This window comes from Schistocerca cancellata, chromosome 1, assembly GCF_023864275.1.
Source record: "Schistocerca cancellata isolate TAMUIC-IGC-003103 chromosome 1, iqSchCanc2.1, whole genome shotgun sequence".
Classification (NCBI taxonomy): domain Eukaryota; kingdom Metazoa; phylum Arthropoda; class Insecta; order Orthoptera; family Acrididae; genus Schistocerca; species Schistocerca cancellata.
This window is the reverse complement of record NC_064626.1, coordinates 601,385,345-601,409,289: the sequence shown is the minus strand read 5'-3', so window position 1 is coordinate 601,409,289 and position 23,945 is coordinate 601,385,345. Positions and strand designations below refer to the sequence as shown.

The following is a 23,945-nucleotide window of genomic DNA, read 5'->3' as shown; positions in this document are numbered from 1 at the left end:
AATGGTGAAGAAATGCAGTAATTTTCCAACCATTTTTTAATTAATCACCAAATGACTACAATACAAGTTACATTGTTTCACAACACACTGTCAACGTTAGAAGACAGCAAGGTGCTACATTTACCATTCCAATCCCTTTCGCAACAAAACTACCTAGGTCACTGACAACATCACACTTAAAATTAAACACTACTCAGCCATTGCTTACAGGAATGTGTTTCACATCAAAGCACATCATCAACGTTGAATACATTTTGACTGTATGTTACACTTGGGAGAGGCACTCCAGTGTAGTAGGCAGTTGACAGCTCCAGCTGTTGAGCATTTTTATATAACAGCTCACTTAACAATTGCAAATAAGCACTCATTTAATAAATTGAAAATAATTCCACTATATAAACACATGCCCTCTGAAGTTATTTTGCCTATTCATGTCAGAGAAATGGACAGGAAATGCAGAGAATCCTGTATGCAAACTCAAAAGCAGCTCGAGGTGGGGGATGTTGTCTTTTCTGAAAGAATCGCACAGCTGCCAAACAGGTTGAGTGAGAAACAATTTCCCCTCTAGCAGTGTAGAACAGTGTGCAGTTATTTAAATAAATTCTGTCCATATGTGTTACTTGCATTCGTATTATTATAAAAATATATCTGCATTCCATGTAGTGTTAATGCAATTTGTGGAAAATAAATGTACTGTCCCAGGCATATTTGTGTACTGTGTTGCCATTGATTCATCAGGCATGATGAGGAGGGCTGGTATAACATTGTGAAACACTCTGTAGTTGCTTCTTGTGATGTAATGGGGTAGAACAGGTGTGGAATCATCTCCTCACTCTTCAGTTTGCAGAAGTATGAGGAGGGAAGCACATGACCACAATCTGGTGACATGTCTTCTTCCCTTGTACTTTTACCTTACCCCCCCCCCCCCCCCCCCCCCACATGTTTAATATTTGTTTTTAACCCACTTCACTTAAAGATAGACCTTGATTTTATATTATTAGAACACACTGAGATTTTTCCAACCCCTGAAACACAGAAACTATTATTCCTCGAGAAAAAATGAATGAGGTTTTTTGCACTATATTTAATGCAGTTTGATTTGGTACTGGAAGACATTCTTGACAGAAGTCGCTGTTTTTGAGTTATTCAAGAAAAACATAAAAAAATGACCTCTGGATGTGGCCCCCCTCCCTAATGCTCATGCCTCATTGGTCAGGAGTTTTAGTACGTTGTTAATGGCACTCCTTTCTACCAACACACAATTTTGTGGCTCCATGTTTCTTCCCCCTAATTTTTTTTGTTGGTTGGGCTGTAGGCTTTTTGTGCAGTGACCACATGATGACAAGATAAATATAATTGTTGCCTCACAGTCTATATTACAGGGAGAGGTTATGGGTATTTCATCTCACCCTCCCCCTTCCTCTCCCCTCCCACCACCACCCCTGAAAAGGTCTTATATAGAGGAGGAACAAAGGAAAAGAAACAGATGGGATTTGGATCTTCACAGAAATACAAACTCATTTTATGTACAAATTCAGATCACTGTAATTTACACGATTTTATGAAAGATACAACAAGTCTTCCACTGACAGTCTTCAGACATCCATTTAGTTACACTCACTTAAATATAAACTTGACAGTTACATTTATTTTATCACATACAAACATGACAATTATTTGTTTCACAAACGTGCCTAGCCTGGAGTGTCTGTTGTTATTAAAACTGTGTTTGTTAAAATGTGCATGTATCATCTTTCTCTTCTCCACATTCTATTCTTTTCAAGGACAGATCATACTAAATTGTTACAACTGTGACCATTAAAAAGCATTGTAACAAACAAGATTAAAATAATACAGTATGCAATACAGTGAAAATACAATACAAAATGAAAGTTATGAAATACATTAAAAACAGAGGAAATGGTTATTTAGACCTACATTACTAGTCCATCTGTGAATGTTAACTTCAGGAAGCCATTTTTTCCTATCTCTAACATGTATGTAGTGCATTAAACACTATTTGTTGACACAAGAAGAATCATCTACAGATTATGAAGAAAAAAATCTTTGCCAGCATGCATCAGTACATAAATATTTCATGGAGTTCCATACATGTATATGTTTTCATTCATTATATTTTTTTTTAAATTTACCAAGAACTGAAACTTAACACTGTAGGCATTTCGCTAAAAGTTGTTTACAGATGGATGCTAGTTTAAATGATACTTGAAGCAGGGTAGGTGAGGATGTCCATGAATTACAAGTAAATTGTATAATTACTAATATTACTGAAAAAACTTTTCTTGGAACTAAATACGATTCATGGGTGGTTATTTCAAGAATTCTCTTAAGTACAAATCTCTCACTGAACATTCAAGTTCTTCCGTTTGAGTTTCAAACATCAGAAAAGTGTCTGTCCTTGAAAATAAGATGTGTGAATCAGTTTAAGCAGAACACTTCTTTATGCTGTAGGCCTGTGACTCACAGTAAACTGAAATGGTACACACATCCAGTTGTGTTATACTGTGATTTACTCATTGCACAATTTGACATCGACATTTACGTTATGGTACACCTTTTACAACTAAATGCTATGGCTAAAACGATAAGCCAACATCAGTATTAAAATACACATCGTACAAACTGGATATGGGAGGGAACAAATTATTGAAAAATTAAATTACTGATGTTATGCACAAATTGATACTTATATCAACAGTCTCTTCTTTCTGATTCATTTCCACATTTCACTGAGCCTGGAACAAAAGCATAATGTTAGAATACAGTGTAAAACACCGTGTGTGTGTGTGTGTGTGTGTGTGTGTGTGTGACCTCACAACTGCATAACAGTGGAATGTGAATTCTTAGGTTAGTATTGTAAGTTCAAAAGATGATAAAAATAAAGGGCTACTGAGCGATGGAAGGAGATTTTCAGTAAACCTGTGAGCTATGATTGTAACTTTAAAAAGGAAAACTGATTGATCACTAGTAGTGTGTGGTTGCTTGAGACATGTGGTTCACTAGGAAATAGTCAGTGTCATTTACAAAGTTAAAGGAAGGAAAGAAAAGAAGAGTAGGGTTTAACAGTCTTTAGACAATGAGCTCATTAGAGATGGATTTAAAAGTTTGTGGTCTCAATCTTGCTGGACATGGAAACATGTAAAATTCTCCAGGAGAGAGATTTGTTTGATTGATTGATGTTTATCGGTAAATATATAGCTTTTCTTTCAGAATTCATTGCATCCTGGTTCTGGGAATATCCAGCTGTTGTGAACATTGGAGAATTGATTTTACCAGACTTATACCTGCAGAACGACATAACAGGAGGGCACCCCCCAATGTTCACCCATGCTTATATGACTAAGTAAGGAGTTAAATAAAATAGAAAGAAACATTCCACATGGGAAAAATATATTAAAAACAAAGATTCCATGACCTACCAAACGGGAAAGCGCTGGTAGACAGACACAATAAAAAAACACAAACACACACACAAAATTTCAAGCTTTCGCAACCAACGGTTGCTTCATCAGGAAAGAGGGAAGGAGAGGGAAAGACGAAAGGATGTGGGTTTTAAGGGAGAGGGTAAGGAGTCATTCCAATCCCGGGAGCGGAAAGACTTGCCTTAGGGGGAAAAAAGGACAGGTATACACACACACATATCCATCCACACATAAAGCAGACTGTCTGCTTGTGTCTGATATGTGTGGATGGATATGTGTATGTGTGCGAGTGTATACCTGTCCTTTTTTTGCCCCTAAGGCAAGTCTTTCCGCTCCCGGGATTGGAATGACTCCTTACCCTCTCCCTTAAAACCCACATCCTTTCGTCTTTCCCTCTCCTTCCCTCTTTCCTGACGAAGCAACCGTCGGTTGCGAAAGCTTGAAATTTTGTGTGTGTGTTTGTGTTTTTTTATTGTGTCTATCTACCAGCGCTTTCCTGTTTGGTAAAGTCATGGAATCTTTGTTTTTGATATAAGTAAGGAGTTACTTGAATAAAAAGTGTGATAAGATTGACATGTAAGTCCAAAGCAATGTTAAATTGAAGGGCAAGCACTGGACGTATATAAGGGGTGTCCTATGAAGAATACAGCTTATGAAATGCCTTTCATTTCTGAGCTAGTAAGCTGGCAGCACTAAACGTTTCATTATTTTCATCCAATTTCTTTGTGGTTATTGATCCAGCATTTTGTGATGGACAGTATGTGAAAACTTATTAAAATGTGGTCAGTGTTGTGCAAAGACTGTTTGCAAACTCCGTGGAATGTTTCGTTAACATAATGCACCAAATAAGTTGACTGTGATGCGACTGATTGATAAATTTGAGAAAAACAGTTCGGTTGCAGCCATTAAACCCTTGGGGTGTCCTGTTGGTCGTTCTGTGGAAAGCACCATCACTGTAAGTGATAATGCTGCTGTAAGTCTGGTGAAATCTGTTCTCCGATGTTCACAGTAAATAGATATTGCCAGAACCAGGACGTAATGAATTCTGAAAGAAAATCTACACCTTTGGCCCTATAAAATTCAACTGACACAAGAATTGAAGCAAAATAACCACAAAAAATGGTGGGCATTTGCTATTGGGTGTTTGTGAAATGAAGAATGGACAGCAATTTCATCCAGAAAATAATGTTCATTGATGAAATATTCGTTTTTCTGAATGGCTTCATGAACAAACAAAATTGCATTTGGGGTACAGAAAGGAGTGACTGTGTGCTGTTGGCATTTGGGCCGAGGCCAAACTTGACTGTACTTCTTGGAAGATGGTGCCGAAAATGCATTAACAGGAGGCGGTGCACACTACTGAATATGTTAAGAGAGTTTTTGTGATCTGAACTGCATAGTGTGAATACTGAAGACATTTAGTTCAACTAGATGGTGCAATCTGTGACACACATCAATTGCCACAATTTACTTGTTATGAGAGACATTCCCTGGCTGGGCTAAGAGAGACATTCCCTTGCTGGGTGATTTTTTGTATCAGTGACATGTATTGGTCACCCAGATCTTGTTAATTTGATACTATATGATTTCTGCTTGTGAGAGTATTTGAAATTCATCAGATAATTTCAGAACTAGAGATGTAAATATGCTGAGAAGTTAGGGAAAATTTCATTGAAAGAATGACAGTGTCACTGCAGAGTCGTGGAAGGCGTTTGAATAATTTCATACGTAATACATAACCACTGGTAGATTACACTGCAAAACATGTAAAGTACTTACTTTCAATGAATAAATTTGTTATTATACACTCAAAAGTTGTGTTCTTTATGGCACACCCTTTCTGTTTGTTTTTGATGATCTATCCTCTATAGCATAATTTAAAATTAATTCACATCTCATATTTAAGGTCTTATGCAGATGAGGCAGTGACAGGTATTGTCTGCAGGTAACCAGCTGATTACTCCTCCCCCCCCCCCCCTCCCCTCATCTCACAAAAATCTGAAATTCACATGATGTATGGATCTTCCTAGTGTCTCTAAACACTTCAAAAATCTGTTCTTACTGCTGATTTTAATTAGAACCAGAGATAAGTTGATATTTGAAACAGGTGAAATTTTCTCAGCCAGGAAACAGTTTCAGTTTACAATTTCATATTGTGAAAATTGTTGAATTCATTCAAATATGCTTTATTCTCATTGATTATCAAAATACCTTGCTTGATAAATGATATTTCTAAAGTTTTGCATCACATGGTGTTTGGGGTCTATAAGCTTAGGAAAATGCCACCCCCCCCCCCTCCCCCTCCCTCAAATTTGTAACAAATTGAAGGATAATTTTTCCATCTCTTACTAGAATCATAAAAAAAATTCTGTAATTCACATATGGCATAATTTCTATAGTGTTTCTGAGCATATGAAAATTCTGTTTAATTTGGGCCTAAGTTAGGATTTTCACCTAAAATAGGTGAAATTTTTGCATACAGAGATGATTCCTAGTTGAGAAGTGGCAGGCACAATGCTCTGTTACGCAGAAGTGCCAACACAATCATAGTGGACAATGCCAGGCTCCCATTGGTGTATCGTGGGAGCAGTCCAGCCCGCTCGCTGCCAAATACCTACTAATTTAAATGCAACTAGTGTGGATGTATCATGTTATCACTGAAAAATGTGTGTTGGATGTATGATGCCTTTAATACTATTTGTCCTCAGATAATAACTGTAGAGTGTATATGACATTTGCATCTAAAAGCTCCTTCTGAAATGAAAAATAAAGTGAAAAACAGAGTTTGAGCAACACACAGATAAATGAACGAGCTACATTTATTGATAAAAAAAGACATCACCATCCGGTACAAAACTCAAACAAAAATACCTTTCCTATTACAAAAATGGAAACATAGGAAATGATTCCTAATTGAGAAGTGGCAGGCACATTAAGTGACAAAAATACAAGTCAGGTTCAAGTTGAAAAATAACATACATATAAAGAGGTCAACTGCAGTTTCGTAATCAATGGGAATTTGAATATTTGAATGAGTTCAACAGATTTTAAAATAGGATGTGGTAAGTTTGAAACTGTTTTCTGGCTGAGAACATTTCATCTGTTTCAAAAACATCAACTTATCTCTGGTCATAATTAAAATTACCAGTAAGATTAGATTTTTAACAAGTTTAGTTCTATACTTTATGTGAATTTCAGATTTTTGTAGGTGGAGTAATCTGTTGGTTGCCTGCAGACCTTAAATATCAGATGCCAATAAATTTTAAATTAGGCTGTTGGAGCTAGACTATCAAAAATACATATAAGTTTGTCCCTTAAAAATGCATCTTTTGAGTACATAATGACATACAAATTTATCGATGACATTAATAAATCTGTAGTAAAAATGAACAGTGATGTATTTTTTCTTTGTTTAATAATCAATTTTGGCAACAATGTAAAAACAGACTTCCTTATTGTTCACAAAATTCATAGCACAAAGCTGTATTTGGTGCTTTCCTTGTACTACCAGTTTTGGTTACAATCATCATCTGGCACGGAAGTAGAACAAAACACCTTACATATTACGAAAATGGATATGTAGGAATGCATCTATTGACAGATTCATTGATAAAAATACTTCAGCCAGGTTCAGGTTGAAAAATAACGGTATAGTGTATTAGAAACTGAAAAGACGAGCTGCATACGTATATTCTCACGTTTCAAAAGAAGACAAGTTAAGTTACAGGCAGACACTTACATAAAGTTTTCGGCCACAGCCTTCATAAGCAAAATAGAAACATACACACAAGCAAGCACACCTCAGTCACACATGACCACCAACACCAGCATCTCGGAATGCCAGCAGTCGCAGTGTCATGAGGAAGTATGTTCAGCTGAGTGTTGTGCCACAGGGTGGTCTACTTTGCTCTTGGCCACAGTTTGGTAGTGGCCATTCATCCTGGTGGACAGCTGGTTGGTAGTCATATCAATATAAAAAGCTGTGCAATGATTGTAGCAGAGCTGGTACATGACATGGCTGCTTTCACAGCTATCCCAGCTTCTAATGGAGTAGGATAAATCTGTGACAGGACTGGAATAGGAAATGATGGGTCTTGCACCTGGGTCTCCCACAGAGATATGATCCTTACGGCAAGGGTTTGGGATTGGGAGTGGCATAGGGATGGACTACAATGTTGTGGAGCTTGGGTGGGCAATGGGACACCACTTTAGAAGGGTGGGAAGTGTCTGTGGTAGGATTTTCCTCATTTCAGGGCATGATGGTAGGTAATCATAGCCCTGACGAAGGATGTGGTTCAGTTCCTCAGTACTGGGTGATGAAGGGGACACTCCTTTTGGCTGATTCTTGGGGGCAGTGGGAAGATTGGGGGTGAGAGGGGAAATGGTATGGGAGATCAGTTTGTGAACTAGGTCTGGCAGATATTGCCTGTCTTTGAAGGCCTGGATGAGACACTCGGCATTCTGAGCAAGGGAGTTCTTGGCACTGCAGAACGCCGTTCCCAGGTGACCAGTCTGTATAGGAGGGATTTTTTGTTGAGAAAGGGATGGTAGCTGTCGAAAATCCGGTACTGTTGGTGGTTGTTGGGTTTAATGTGGACAGAGGTGTGGATAGAGCTATCAGAGAGGAGGAGGTCAACATCTAGGAAGGCGGCAAGTGGGTTGAGAAGGACCACATGAGAAGAGGCTGTGAAGGAACAAACATAGGATGTCTTGGCTCTGAGTCCAGATCATGAAGATATCATCAGTGAACCCGAACCAGACCAGAGGAAAGTCTCCTCTAGATGGCCCATAAAAGGGTTGGTACACGAGGTTGTCATATGGGTGCCCGTAACTGTGCCAGATTTGTTTATATACTTTCCCTTCACAAGAGAAGTAGTGGGTTAGAATAAAGTTAGTAAGGTGTATGAGGAATGAGGTAATGGGTTTGGGGTCTGAACGACATTGGGACAGGTAGTGTTCAATAGCGGTAAGAATGTGGGCATGACAGATGTTGTTGTATGGGAAGTGGCGTCAACAGTGACAAGCAGGGATCCAGGAGGTAAAGGGGTGGGGATGATGGAGAGTCAGTGAAGGAAGGGGTTGGTGTCTTTGATGTGGGAGGCAAGATTATGCACAATTGGGTGGAGATATTGGTCTATGAGGGCCAAAATTCTTACAGTGGGTGCACAATAACCAGCACAATGTGGTGCCAACCACTGTTGGGTTATATTCCTACCTGAAGTTCCTACTGTTTAACATTCCCATTTTTGTAATATGTAAGGTATTCCATACTGGATTTCCCATTGTTAAATTAACATTTGACTATGTAGAATTACAAGATATTTATTTAATGTCTAAAATGGTAATGTATTTTGCAATTCTGCTATGATAAAACCTGCATTGGAAATGATGGAGAACTTTAGTGTACTGGAAATTCATTATAGTACCTAAATACAGGGTGGAGAAAAATTGTCACGAAGTTTTAACCCTGGGTAGCTGCCAGTAGGAATCAAAATTACTAATGTTGTGTAGATTGACGACACACCATTTTTAAACTCCGGAAACTTGGCACCACGTGCTCCGATTGGCATGGGATTGCACTGTTGCCGTTCGTCAGTTGACGGGCAGTGCTATGGTTGTTGGTTCACACACATAAATGTCCCTCGCCCTGTCACTGCCCCAACGTGGTACGCACACATGTCGAATAGGTCTTGCTGTTTGTCTCCAAATGTTCAAATGTGTGTGAATTCCTAAGGGACCAAACTGCTAAGGTCTTTGGTCCCTAGACTTACACACACACACACACACACACACACACACACACACACACATACAACCATGCCCTCGAACCTCTGGCAGGAGGGGCCGCACAATCTGTGCATGGCACCTCTAACTGCCCGGCCATTTGCATGGCTGTTTGTCTCCACCTCATGTCAGAGATGTTCACACACAAGCTTCACTTGCTAAGGTCTTTGGTCCCTAAACTTACACACACACACACACACACACACACACACACACACACACACACAAAAAAAACCATGCCCTCGAACCTCTGGCAGGAGGGGCCGCACAATCTGTGCATGGCACCTCTAACTGCGCGGCCATATTGCATGGCTGTTTGTCTCCGCCTCATGTCAGAGATGTTCACACACAAGCTTCACTTTGGAGCACACACGCCACCTGTGATTTAGTCATACAGTAAGCATGACTACACAGTATTCGTTTGAAGGACAACGAGATATGGTTTCTGTGTCGCCACCCACACCCGCAAACGTTTACAGTAATTTACCAGTGACTTGGCGAAACAGGTTCGTTAGCGGGATATCATAGTGATGTTGGAAGACTTCAAACACGGGATGCTGTATTTGAAGAGACTGTTCCATTTCGAAGGAGCACCTCTGACAACTCATCGGTTAGTCTGGGTGGTTTTGATGGATGACAGCTAGCATCCATTTACTTTCCACCCTGTCCAAAACCTGAATCCTGTGGAGGACTAAAAAGACAGACTAGGGTTTTGCAGGTGGTTTCTGCAATGTGTTCTATGACAGTGAGACAACAAATTGGACTGCCTAAATAGTGCACTACTATCTGAAATCAAGTGAACATGTACTTGTTGAAAATTTCTCACTCTGTATGTAATTAATTGTTGTGATGTATTTACTAATTTGTTCTAGAATTATTATGCATACTGTAACAAAAGTGGTTATGGTGAGATAAATGAACTAATAGATCTTGGATCATATGAAATGGTTGGTTGGTTGTTTGGGGAAGGAGATCAGACAGCGTGGTCATCGGTCTCATCAGATTAGGGAAGGATGGGGAAGGAAGTCGACCGTACTCTTTCAGAGGAACCATCCCGGCAGTGGTCTGGAGTGATTTAGGGAAATCACAGAAAACCTAAATCAGGATGGCCGGACGCGGGATTGAACCGTCGTCCTCCCGAATGCGAGTCCAGTGTCTAACCACTGCGCCACCTCACTCGGTGATCATATGAAATGTTCAAGTCAAAATTGAAGACTCAAACCCAGAAATCCACTAGCACAAAGCTGTACGAAAATGTATGAACGTCAACATATATAAACACTTATTGTAATTACAATGATGATTATGCACTTCTTAAAAAGGTAAACAATTATTTGTATTTTATTTATGAGATGTATGTTCCAAAGATTATGCACAAATAGATCGATATATGACAGTATTTTCTTTGCTACTCGTTTTTAGAGGTAAATCTTTGTCTTCGAGTAGTTAGTAGTATGAGTTGGAAGTGTGAGGATAGAGTACAAGTTGTGTGTGTTGTATTAGCATCCTGGATGACATTGATTTATATTGTGAATGACTGAAAATATAAGTGTTCAACACCAGAAAGTCCACCAGCATTCATATTATTTAATAGAATGAACCCAGACATCCTCTAAACCAGTATAAAAAGTTACACTTTAGAATGGACTATGAGCCTTCAACTTTCAACAAAGAAGAAGAATAAAAGATGTGTATTATTCAAAATTTACCACTGCTATCTCTCTCTCTCTCTCTGCAGTGTGTCACTATCTTAGTGTGCCAAGTGCTGTGAAAATATGAGCAGCCACCCAAATTAGTAACTTACTTCAAAATTAATAAATCAACTTTGGGCTACAAGAGGGTGGGGATGGTCAGAAAATGTATGCAACTTACAGCAAAGAAGAAGAATCTATTTCTCTCTGCAGTGTCACTAGCTCAGTCTGCCAAGTGCTGTGAAAATGTGACTAGCCACCCAAATTAGTAACTTACTTCACAATTAATAAATCAACTTTGGGATTCAAGAGGATGGTGGCGGTCAGAATACTTATCCTAATTTGTTCTTATATTATAATCATAACCTTGTAAGACTGACACAGTCTATCCAGTCATGACTGGCAAATGTTGTAGCTATGGTAATAAGTAATCATCATGAAAAGATATAAAATAGGATAATGAAGATCTGTACAATGTTCATTATCCGTGTGCTTCACTGCTTGCACAATGTAAGTTTTCATGAAAGTCATTTCCAGATGGATATAATACTCAGTGGTTATGCCTTGAGGCATCGACACAAGGAAGGAGGAAAAGATGATATTATTAACCCCCAAAGAGTTTTGAAAAAGCAACTTACAGGAGAAAATTGTCCATTTTTCTCAGCTTAATTTATTGACAGACTCAAAGCTTGGTTGCAGGGATGGCTTTTCAGTTGACTGGGAATGTAATCCTTCTTGTATGATACTGATTTAAAAACTGCAGTACCATCAAACAAGCTTTTGAGCGTGTAAATGATAGTATATTGCAAAATAAATAAAAACACTGTGGAATCATCATTAAGCTTGTTTCAGTTTCACTGAAACAATGGGAAGCTAATGGTTGCTTTAAACTCTCGTATAACACGAAATGGCCTGATGTTTAATGGGATACTGTCGAGCGGAATGCACATCAGGGTTCCACCTCAGAAAATGGATTCCAGAAGATATGGTAGAGACTTCTAATATCTGTTTTGTTCATGAATGATACAAGCATATATGTTACGGATTAAAAAACTTAATCATATTGAAATTGTGTCCTGAAGAGTAATAACATTTAGTTCACAACTAGTTCCAGACTCTTAATTGCAGTAAACCACAATGCATGCAGATTCTTAAGCACAATTTCATTTATGCTGGTTGTGCCGGCACCCAACACTCCTACAATCATGGCATGATCAATGAAGCAGAATGGTTGAGATTAGATTAGAACATTAGAATAACTTATTTTTCTGGAGAAATGTTGCTCTACACTGAACCCACAATATTTGCAGGTAAAATGTTAAGTGAATTGTTAAAAGGGTGGCACCCCCCACCCCTTTCCAGACACACATATAAACACAAACAAAAGAAGCATGCACAGACAGAGGGAGTGTGTGTGTGTGTGAGAGAGAGAGAGAGAGAGAGAGAGAGAGAGAGAGATATCCTAAATGGTAACAGAACTTTTATTCTCTTTAGATTTGTATGAGTTATTAGAAACACAACCCACATTTGAATGTGTGTTCGATAACACATTAGCATTACTTATTGTTAACTGTTCTAGGGCAGGTGAAGGGTTTGATGTAACACACAGTTAAGAACTTCTCATAAAACTATATAGAAAAGGAGGGAACTGCGTGCAGACAAAAAGCTGTGTGCAGACAAAAAAGTATTACAGCTTTTGAAAGAGTTTGTTAATCATCATTTATTTCTGAAAATATGATTTGAAAGCTGTATTTGAAAACAGTTTGCATTTTAACAAAAAAATGCAATATTTTTAAGACAACATTTACAGATCTATTCTCGGGGTAAAAACTTCAAAATATTTCCCATATCCTCCAACCATTTCATTCCATCTTCTGAGCATACATTCCTAACAATACATGAAAATATGATAACATGGTAAATAGCTGTGATCACTTTCATAAACGTATTGATCAATTCTTGAATGTTCTACTGCTTTCACAAAAGACAGCTAAATTGTGACAATATTCTTATTTTGACTTGAAGAGTTAAGAAGTGTGGAGCATTTGGTTAAGTTAGTTTTTGATATGCTGTTTTCATTATAAGACTATATTATTTGCTCCTTTATCTGGAATTGCTTCAGTGTGCAGAAGTCTGTGGTTAGGTGAGCATATCACTAGCCATTTTTGCAGGTATTCTATTTCTCTTCATCTTCCACAAAATTACTCATATCATTGGTCAATAACATACAATGCTCAATTGTAAACAGTGTTAACAACATAACTTCTTTGTGGCTGCTTGAGCAGCATACAGCCTCCTTATGAATGGGGCTAACTGTTGCCATTAAATCACAAAACACTGTGATGGCTGATATCTTTCGACAACAACTATGCGAAACAATATTACAAGCAAATGTTGGATTGAACAGTGTGGCTCGGTCAGATTTACAAACAGGTTTTAAAACATTTTTCACTTAATAAACTGCAACAATCAGATTGTCAAATCACTGAATGTTTTCTCTAACAATGGGCAATCCAGGATGGAACGTAACAATATTGTGAGAAGGATAGTTGCTACTTACCACGTAGCAGATATGCTGAGTTGTAGATAGGCGCAAATAGTCAACGTACACATGCACGTACGCACGCGCACCCACACACACACGTCCCCCCCCCCCCCCCACACACACACACGCACACAAACACAACTCACACACACATGGCCACAGTCTCTTGCCGTTGAAGCCAGACTGTGGCTTCAATAGCCAGAGACTGCAGTCTCGCTGTGCATGTGTGTGTGTGTGTGTGTGTGTGTGTGTTTGCATTGACTGTTTTCGATGAAGTCCTTGTTGGCTGAAAACTCAGCATCTCCACTACATGGTGAACATATTCTTTCCTTTACACATTTAATTACTGTATTAACTCACTCAAGCATGGTCTCTTGTACTGGGAAGACACTGATTGGATGCTCTAGTAATTTCCTCTCCCACCCTGTCCCCTTCCTTGCACAGACCACAACTTGTTCACAGTAAGAAACTTTGATTTATTATAATGAAGATCCCGCACATCTTAATGAAGCTGTGATTGTTACTTGACAAAATTTTCTTATATTTTGTTCCATGATATTTGCTTATTCATTTCTATGTATACGTCTTTCATCAGACAAGGTCTGTCAACTTTCCAGTTCATACGAGGGATGAGGGCCCACTGCAGTATCACACCACATTTAACTCTATCAATACATGCTATTTATCATAATCTGCTGATTCCGCCTTCAATGTATTAGTACTTAAAGCTAATACTGTTTGCAGGAACATAATTAAATATATCAAATAAAAAGTACTACCTTATAACAAGTGTTAACATTTCATCAGATGCTGTATGGAAGTTCACTTTCATAATGGAACAACTTTCATCGCTACGGAAACTATTTTCACTTACTGCTCAAAACAGTGTTTGTTGTTGAATGTGATAACATATAATATGAAAAACTTTAGAGATTAGAGGGTAAATTACTGTTAATATCCCATAAGAAAGCAATCGGCCACAAGTAGAAAATAAGTATAGGCAAAAATATATTTGAAGAAACTAACCACACATCATAGACAAACTCCAGTCTGTGACGTTGTGAGTTCGCAATGTGGGAGCCACAAGGGTGGGAACCGTACAGTACAGAAATGAGTTGATGAGGGAAAAAATGGAGACAAAGAAAGAGGAAATAGGGAGCAGTATAGGAAAAGTGACCCAGAGAAGACAAAATGTAAATGAATATGTCCTTGTTCTGTTATTTGTCTCCTCCACCAGTAATCTGAGTTTCTATATAACCTTCTTCCACAAAAGAATGCTTTTTTGGTTTTTGGAGATACTAGCGTGGTTAGAGGAAGTACACTAATAAAAATTCCTCACCGTATCGTTTGATGAGCCAGGTGCTGCTTGTGTGTGTGTCACCTGACTCGCAGGCTGCACAGCAACTGCTACTAGTGGAGCAGTGCCACTGGTTGCTGCCTGGATGCGAACTGGGCTCTGTGATGTCTGGCGCACTGTTACAGGTACTGTTTGACCTTGTAATGCTGCACTCACCTAAAAAACACAAAAATGTTAATAAGAATAAAATTAATTGTACTATCACAAAAATTAGTACAGCTGCACTTAAAAGTAAATGAAAATAAATCCTTATTTTAAGAATGTGGAATATGATGCAGCTGATTTGCTGATAAAGGTAAATTACAATGACATGAAACAGCTTTTCATTTTGAAGCCCTGCTATACGGACCGTGAAAATCTGGAAATGTAATAATAGTAACAAAAAAGTGAAGAATGGAATTCTAAATAACACAGTTGACCTAGTGGCATCACAATATATGGCTACCTTGTATTCCAAAAGAAAACAGTCAGTCTTACCACATGACACATACTGGGCACTTCGTGAGAGTTTTAACATGTATCCCTTATTTACAAAGGTTTTATCATATTTTATAGAAGTTTGTAAATAATGGAAGAAAGGGGCCAAAAGCCATAATACACTAAAAGGTTAACATGGAGCTCAGTTCCCTGGGAAAAAACTACTCTATAACCTGTCAATAGTTTGTTCCATTAAATAATTCATGAAGGACAATTTTACAGTTTGAACAGGAAAACTAACTACTCTGTAGATTATAGTTCAATAACATGTGTAAGAGAATGGGGACTATTGCTTTCTCTTTCTCTTTGGTTAGGCAATTAGGTTTGTCATGAATACGGCATCTTCCTTATAACAAACATTTATAACAACAGATCAGTTACATCAGATTCACTGAAATGAATGGTTGACCGGAATGACACCAATATAGATGCAATGATACAATAAGATATTAGTGGCAGTGGGCCAGGAATGCTGAATTTGCAATGTAATGATTATGTCGTGACTAATGAAAATTTGTTACTGACTGGGATTTTAGCCCTGATTTTCTGCTTTTTGCAAGCAGTTACATTTAGCATCAGCTTATCTGAGCATGCCTCCAGAAACAATATTTTTAGGTAGTCTAATGGTTAAGGCAAGTGCTTGCAAAAGGCAGCATATTTGGGTTTGAGTCCTGGTTTCTTAAAAATATCCATTGGTCTGTTAAATATTTCCATTAGTCACAACATATTCAATGACTACAAATAATGTAGCGGTCATGTGTAAAAAATGTAAAACCTTTTATTCTCTTTCTTCTTGTTTAAAAAAAGTGTCATTCTGAGGTCGTTATTTCCCTTGTATGCCAAACCAAATAAATCATTTGCAAATTCTGTTTCATGGGACAATGCTGAATGTGACTTTGAGTGAGAAGAAAGAACTGATAAATTGTAAATGTCTTCACAGGTTTGCCGTTGGATGACATTGTGCAAATTCCACAATATTTCCTCAGAGCAACTGTGCGGCATCTTCAGGTAGTTCATCCTTGCTGATGGCTAGGTACAACAAACAGTATCTGCACATCGACATCCTGCATATAGAACATGCACGCAAAGACAGCGCAGGTGCGGAAATCACGCTTGCACAATGCTGTATGGTGCCATACTAAAACACCCTCTGCTGAAAATCGCAGAGCGGCCCTCCTGTGCATGCGCTGTATGCTATGTTTACTAACAGTGCGGCCACACGTCACTCACTAAAAAAACTATAATAGACCAGAGCCATAACAGGTCTGTTATATAAAAAAAAATCTTAATTTTCTCATCGTGATTTAATAGCAGCCAATGCAGGGTTCCAGGCTGTGCTCAGTTGGAATCCCGCATACCTGCTGATGAGATTATTGGATGTGTATTGCTTTCTTAATGATGCAATCCCAAAAAGATGATGCTGGAGATAAGACTTCTGTCTTTTCATAAATCATGTGATATCCTTTATTCGGACTATGTTCCGCAATAGCTGACTTTACCGGCTGACACAGGCGTATATGACGCTGATGTTAAGTGCATCATTCTTGTACTGTGCAACATGTCTGGGTTATATATGCTGCCCCACATCGAGAAGGGATCTTGTACACACCACATTTCCTCAGGACAAAAGCATCCTTAACTGAAAGTTATTCAGTTTTGCAGACGGTCGAAAAACACACTTAATGTCATATCTTCCGAGGACTATTCCAATTCTTGACGACATGGCACCAAAATATGGCAAAAATGCCAAAGTGGTGGGTGTCTTTGTATTTTAATTTTGCTCCTTAGACTGAACTCACTTGGGCCTGAATGCATGACGTACCTGTCTCTCAGAGTAACCATTTTGTCAGAATACTGCTTCAAATGTTGTATTTCACTTGACAGGCTTTCAGGATCAGATACTCCATGTCCTATGAACTAACATATGTAACGTACTACTACATTTGCACAGGATGATGGCAGCTTGTGGCCAGGAGATATAGATCTGTATGTGTTGGCTTCAGTAGCCGCTGTGTCTTAAGGTTCCATCTGCTTTCCTACATACCAAAACATCAAGAAAAGGGTAAAGTACCATCTTTTTCCACTTTCACTGCAAAGCTTATATTTGGATGGCGCAAATTTAAATGCTGAAGAAATGAAGGTAGAGTATCAAGTCCATGTGGCCACACCAGAAATGTATCATCCACATACTGCAGAAAACAAGAGGGTTTGAGAATAGCTGAATGTTGTGCTTTTTCTTCAAAGTCCTCCATAAAATAATTGGCCACCACAGGAGACAGAGGGCTTCCCATGGTGACACTGTCCACTTGCTCAAAATATTGGTCATGAAATAAGAAGTATGTTGGAGCAAGCACATTTTTAAATAATGCCACTATGTCCTCCTCAAAGTTGTTACTAATGAGCTCTAAAGTGTCCTGTGAAACAGCACCTTTGTAAATAAAGACACAACATTTAAACTTACTAAGAGATCTGATGATTGCAACCTAAGAGTTTTCATGCAACCTATAAAATCTTTAGAGTTTTGAATATGACAGTCGCACCTGCCTATGAGTTATCCCAATAGTGATGTCAGATGTTTGTCAACAAAATAAGTAGGTGCTTCTATGTTACTTAACAATGGGATGGAGAGGCACCCCATTCTTATGGATCCTGGGTAGGCCATAGAGTGCAGGAGGAACTACAGCCTGTTGACACAAACCTTTAGTGACTTGCCCTGGAATCGAGCTCTTCCTGAGTTGCAGAGTCTCTCTTAGTATCCCACCTGTCAGGTCACTTTTTAATTTACGGTATGCAGAATCATCGAGCAGTTTGTGCACCCTGTTATAATATTCCGTGCGTGGGAGAAGCACAGTAGCATTTCCTTTGTCATCAGGTAAGATAATGTCTGTTTCGAAACAGCCTGCTCTATTCCACTAATCACATCTCAGATGCGAATGGTGTAGGTGCAAAATCCAGACCCTTCCCTAGCACTGAAACTGCAGCATCGTCAAAGTCTTCTCTGTGAGATTAAACAAGGCACGTCTTCTTGGCATGTCTTCTTGCATTCGGGCTTTGAGTCAATCATATTTTGTCATTTGACGAACCTTAGATTGTAGTTCAGTCCAACTAGCTAATGAGCAAGTGGCGCTATCTACCCAGTTCCAGGATACCGCTGAAAGGTTCGGTGAAATCTTCAGATGGAGTGGTAGTAACTGTCTGGACAGCAAACAAAATTCCTGACGTGTATAGCACACCCTTTCTCTCACAAGTGCTGCATTCGCCCATTGTTTAATTCTAATGGCAGCCACAGAATTTATATAATGTTTAAATTTAGCAAACATAGGAATGGTTTGCTTGTCGTGGCATCTCAGTAAAAATGCAAGGCTGCTTAACAGTCTACCTCTCTTGAGACATAACTTGTCAAACTCACATATGTACCAGATGTGTAAATTTAAAACATATCTGCTGGGAAAGCTTGAAGAGTCACAATTGATAACTTACTTCTATGAAGTTTCCTCTTACCCTCAGTCTTTTCAAATATTTTTGGATGGGACAGTCAATTTTGCATGTTGCAGCTCAAAAAAAGGATGTATACGTGGGAGTTCAAACCAAGGAATTATCAGCATAATGGCAAGAAATTAAGAAATGTAAGGAATTTTTAGTACAGGAAGAAATATTGTAAAAATAAAATTAAATAAACAAAAATAAAAAAATATAAAAGAAGAAAACCAAGCCTAATGTAAGTTGCAAATGAAGGAATCAATCCTCATTCTATGGCTGAAAGGTATGGTGCCTAGGCAGTTTAAGCTTTTGGCACCACAACATATTATTATTATTATTATTATTAGTAGTAGTAGTAGTATATTCATTTACTACAATGGAACAGCATGAAATAAAATATGATGAGAATGGAAACTGAAGGATTTGAGAGAGTGAAATGGGAAGGGGTGGAAGTGGGGAACTGTTACTCACCAATGATGAATGAAGGGTGACACATAGAGCAGATAAGGAAAAATCATTCTTCTTCTAACTGTTGATCCAGTTGGGACAACACTTACTGTTTATGAAAGGCTGTCCAAAGCCACGGGTGTATGGAAAAAGAAAGGACTGTCAGCAATGAGGGGTAGGGGAAGAAGGGAGATGTGTGTGGGACAACAAGGTGTAGGGAACTATTACGGCAGTAGAGGGAGAGAAATGGCTCTCGGTGGAAGTGGCAAAATTGGATTAACACTGTTTACAGTAAGAAAACTGGGAGGGTTATAGAGAAGAGAGTTCGACAGGAGGCAGGCAAGGGGAATTTGGGTAAAGGGGCAGTAGAAGGAAGTATGAAAGAGGTAGTCAAAGTTAGGGACTTGAAGAGGTTTACGTCAGGAGTTTGCATAAACAGAATATACTATGAAGGAACAGCTCTTGACTAAGGCCAGGGGAACTAGTAATATGAAATAGCACAGGTTATTGAAGCTGGTGTAGGGAACAGCTCTTGACTAAGGCCAGGGGAACTAGTAATATGAAATAGCACAGGTTATTGAAGCTGGTGTAGGTGCTTAAGTTTGCAGTTGGTCACTTGACAGTGGGTAGATAGCTGTTTATTTTATTGATATCTGGTGTACTTACCATACATTAGTACTAGTGGGTGGTTATAATTAAATTGCAGCTACTCACAGAGGTACAATGTGGGCAGTAATTACCGTATGGCATCAACACTAGGTAGATATGCATTAATTGGGAAAAGATTTATGCTGGAAAAAATTAGTTCCAATTGTAGTTACCATGTGCAAATATGGTGCTGTACATGGTTTGTATGATGGTGTGACATTTGACAAGCTATAATGTGGATGAATGGTGTGGCTATCAAGAAGAGAGACCGCGAACTGCTAGTGAAAATGTTTTACGTGAATGGCAGCAATTGCGGTGCTACATTGTGAGAGTATCCCTGACTGAAAGGTTTGAGGAGAGGATCAACGTCATTACATTGTGTAAAGATAACGATAATGAAATTAAAAGACACGGATGAGCTTGGTGTAGCACCTGGAAGAGGAAGACATCGTATCACAGTGTAAGTTACTGATGAGGTTGCTGTAGCTGTTGCTGTAACTGACCATACAATATTTGCCCTGGGTAGTCTAGTGCTCAAGCAGTGTCTCGAGAATTACCCATTCCATGGTCAGCAATACCAAAATTTTTGCGGTCTATTTTATACTGGTACTCATACAAGATCCAGATGGCGCAGCAACTGAAACCTCACGATCCACAGTAACGTTCTGAATTTGCTCTTCCATTTCTAGCACAGATCAAAGTTGATGACACGGCCAGGCAATATTCTATGGAGCGACGGGGCACATTTTACACTACACGGTGCGATGAATACACAGCCAGTATACACGAACATGTTGCTCAGATTCAACCAGAAACGCTGTGAGCAACTGTTGATCTTGTCGTTTGACGGATGCTGCATTTCGTCGATATCTCCGGTGCTTGTATGGAACTATTTGTGTAAGCAGCAGTTAATAATAAAATCAACATTATGCCTTTCACATGTGTTTGGCCTTTTCTGCCCTCTTCCTGTTCCTAATCCATTATGTATGGTATGGAAATATTCCTATATGGGCCAGATTTGTACCTGGTGGCGAAAATTGGAATTAACTTTTTTCCAGTGTAAATTGGTTCTGTATTGATGTATTAGTATATCTAGCATGTTTTGCTGACATACAATAATTACAGCCCACAATGGAACTCTGTGAGTAGCTGCACTTTAATTATAACCACTTGGTACATCTATTAATTACAGCCAACTAATATTAATAATAAATTATGTTTGTAGGTTACTACAGACTCTTAAAAAGTAAGGGATTATTTTATATTAGCGTGTTGACAATGTGAGGATAGTGGTGCCTAGCCTCTTGTACAAAGTTACACTAGTGTGCAGAATGTAAGGCCTAAAATAACTTTTGCATAATGTGTGTCTGCCAAGTAACGTAGCTTGATGAAACTTGGGCCATACATAGAATGAACTGCTACAGTACATAGTACAGAAGGCAACTGAAAGAAATATACATTGAAATGAACAGAAATGACACTTTTTATTCAAAGATAATGCTGTACATAAGTCACCGCAAATTATGGTGGTTCCCAGGACCTTACAAATGATGAGGCACAGTTTTTAGTAGGGTTTGTGATAACCACGGATGGTAATGCACGCTTTGCGATGCGCTTTCATGCTGGCCACGAGGTTGGTAAGGTGGTGTTGTGGTAGGGTGTTAAATTCCTGCACGTAGACATGCCGCAATTCACCTCGCCAATGAATCCCATCAGTGCTCAGTGGTGAATAGCAGCTCAGTCCGTTCGCCGAATATCCTCTTGTTCCAAAAGCTCCTCCACCTGTGCTGTTTGATGCAGTCATCCATTGTCATCCATATAAATGAAGTCAGGACTGAATTTACACCCGAGAAGATGCATATGAGGAAGGAGTAGAGTATCACAATAATGTCGAGTGAGTGAGCATACCACGTTCAAAGATTTGGAGGTCAGTATGCCTGTGCAACATTATGTCTCTTCACACCACAACACTCTGTTCTCCGAAATGATCAAGTTCAACAATGGCGAGAGGTGGGAACATGTAATGCACCCATAAACAGTGTCAAACATGACACCCAGAAACAACGTCAAACATGATTGCCTTGGTTGGCCTGGAGTTTGGTGATTCAGGTGTTAAGGTGCATTTGGCCCTGACCTCATTTTTATAGCTGACAATGCATCAGGTGACAGTGCAGGTGAAGGAGCTTCTGGAATGAAATAATATTTGCTGGATGGACTGGGCTGTCCAGTCCCCTGAATTGAATCCTCGAGCACTGATCGAATTCATTGGGGAGATGTACTGCAGCACGTCCAGTTTATCAGTGACCATCCAGCAGTTGTCAACCGTGCTCGTGGAGGAATGGAGCACCTTACCATAGCACCACCTTGTCAACCTTGTGGCCAGCACAAGCACGCTTTGCCATCTGTGGTGATAACGCACCGTATTAAGAACCACGTCCCGCTGTTGGCGAGGTCCAGAGGCCGTCGTAAATTGCAGTGACTCGAGTACAATTACTGTCTTTGAATAAAAGTATCATTTCTGTTCGTCTCATTGCGTATTTCTCTCAGCTACCTTCTGCAGTATACTGTAACTGTTCTTTCTCCTTATGGTCCAAGTTTCTTTGAGGTCTGTTACTTGGGCGAGACACATTGTGTAAAATTTACTTTTATCCTTAAGTTTCGCACACCAGTGTACATGCATATTACTGTACCACTAACATGAAAACAGTGCTTGACTTATATCATTTTCTGACACTGAGTCACACAAATATCTTGAGGAGGAATCTCTAATATCCATCCTGTGGCTGTCACAGCAGAAGTTCCTGTGACGGAAATTCATCCACCGGGAACTGGCGTCAACATTAAGAAATGAGAACAGAGTATTCGGCAGTGTTGAAGGTGTAGTTTCGACAGACAGAGATTCTAATGCAGTGTTACTGTGTTTTGTCCAATCTGACAAGTGCCAGATGGATGATGCTAGATCACATTGTAACCCACTTGACGGCACATCAGCATTCAGTACAAGTTGAGAATTGGGGTGGGTGTGTTCCCACCTAGTATGAGGCAACTTTTCTTCCAGTCTCAAAAGAGATGTTAGCTGCAAGTGTTGGATTAGCCCAGCAACTGAGGTTACTAATGTCATATTGCCTCCCAGCTTCATCTGCACATCAAGCTGCTGTAAATATTTGCAGGGTGATACGGTTAGCCCATTTCTGCAGCCGGTCAGCAATATGACAATGTGATCTAAACTTTGGCAAGTATCTTGGAGGGACATGGCCATTGTGGCACCCTTGGCATTGAGAAACAACTGAAAGAATTGAAAACAAATAAGTAACTAGGTCCAGATGGAATCCCAATTTGATTTTCGAAAGAGTACCCCAACAAACTGGCACCTCACTTAGCTCGGATTTATTTTTAACATCTCGCCCAGTGCAATATCTCAAGCAACTGGAAAAAGGGCAGGTGACTCCTGTATGTAAAAAGAGTAAAAGAACAAAACTTCAAAATTACAGACAACATCACTGAATGCTAGAACATTTTCTTAGTTCAAATACAATAAAATTCCTAGAGAATAAAATGCTTACATTCACGAATAAGCACAGTTTTAGAAAGCATCGCTCATGTGAAACTCAGCTTGACCTTTCTCACATGATGTACTGCAAACTATTGATGTAGGGCAACAAGCAGATACCACCATTTCTACATTTCCAAAAAGCATTTGACATGGTGCCCCACTGCTGACTATTAACAAGGATATGAGTGTATCTTTGCTAACATGTTAAAATATGGAATAAGTCCCCAGATATGTGAATGGCTTGGAGACTTCTTAGGTAATAGAGCCTAGTATGTTGTCCTCAAACGGGAGTGTTCATATATAGCTTAGACAAAATTTCTAGTTGGTGTGATGAATGAAAACTAGCTCTCAATGTAGAAAAATGTATGTTACTGCAGATAAGTAGGAAAAACAAACCTGTAATGTTCGGATACAGCATTAGTAGTGTCCTGCTTGACACAGACCCATCACTTAAATATCTGGGTGTAATGTAGCAAAGCTACATGAAATGGAACAAGCATGTGAAGATTGTGGTATGGGA

At 39.1% G+C, this 23,945-nt stretch overlaps 1 protein-coding gene across 3 annotated transcripts in view; it reads right to left on the bottom strand.

Annotated features, from left to right (window-relative positions):
• Positions 1–1,520: 1,520 nt before the first annotated feature.
• The window catches only part of LOC126182312 (helicase domino), a 425,840-nt gene continuing 403,415 nt past the window's right edge, over positions 1,521–23,945 (bottom strand). For all 3 annotated transcript variants that reach the window (XM_049924839.1, XM_049924841.1, XM_049924840.1), the window contains 2 exons: positions 14,803–14,976; positions 1,521–2,756 (listed from right to left, as the gene is read on the bottom strand). In XM_049924839.1, coding sequence (XP_049780796.1) covers positions 2,748–2,756; positions 14,803–14,976 — 183 coding nt within the window. In that variant the 3' untranslated portion in view covers positions 1,521–2,747. The remainder of the gene's footprint in view (positions 2,757–14,802; positions 14,977–23,945) is intronic.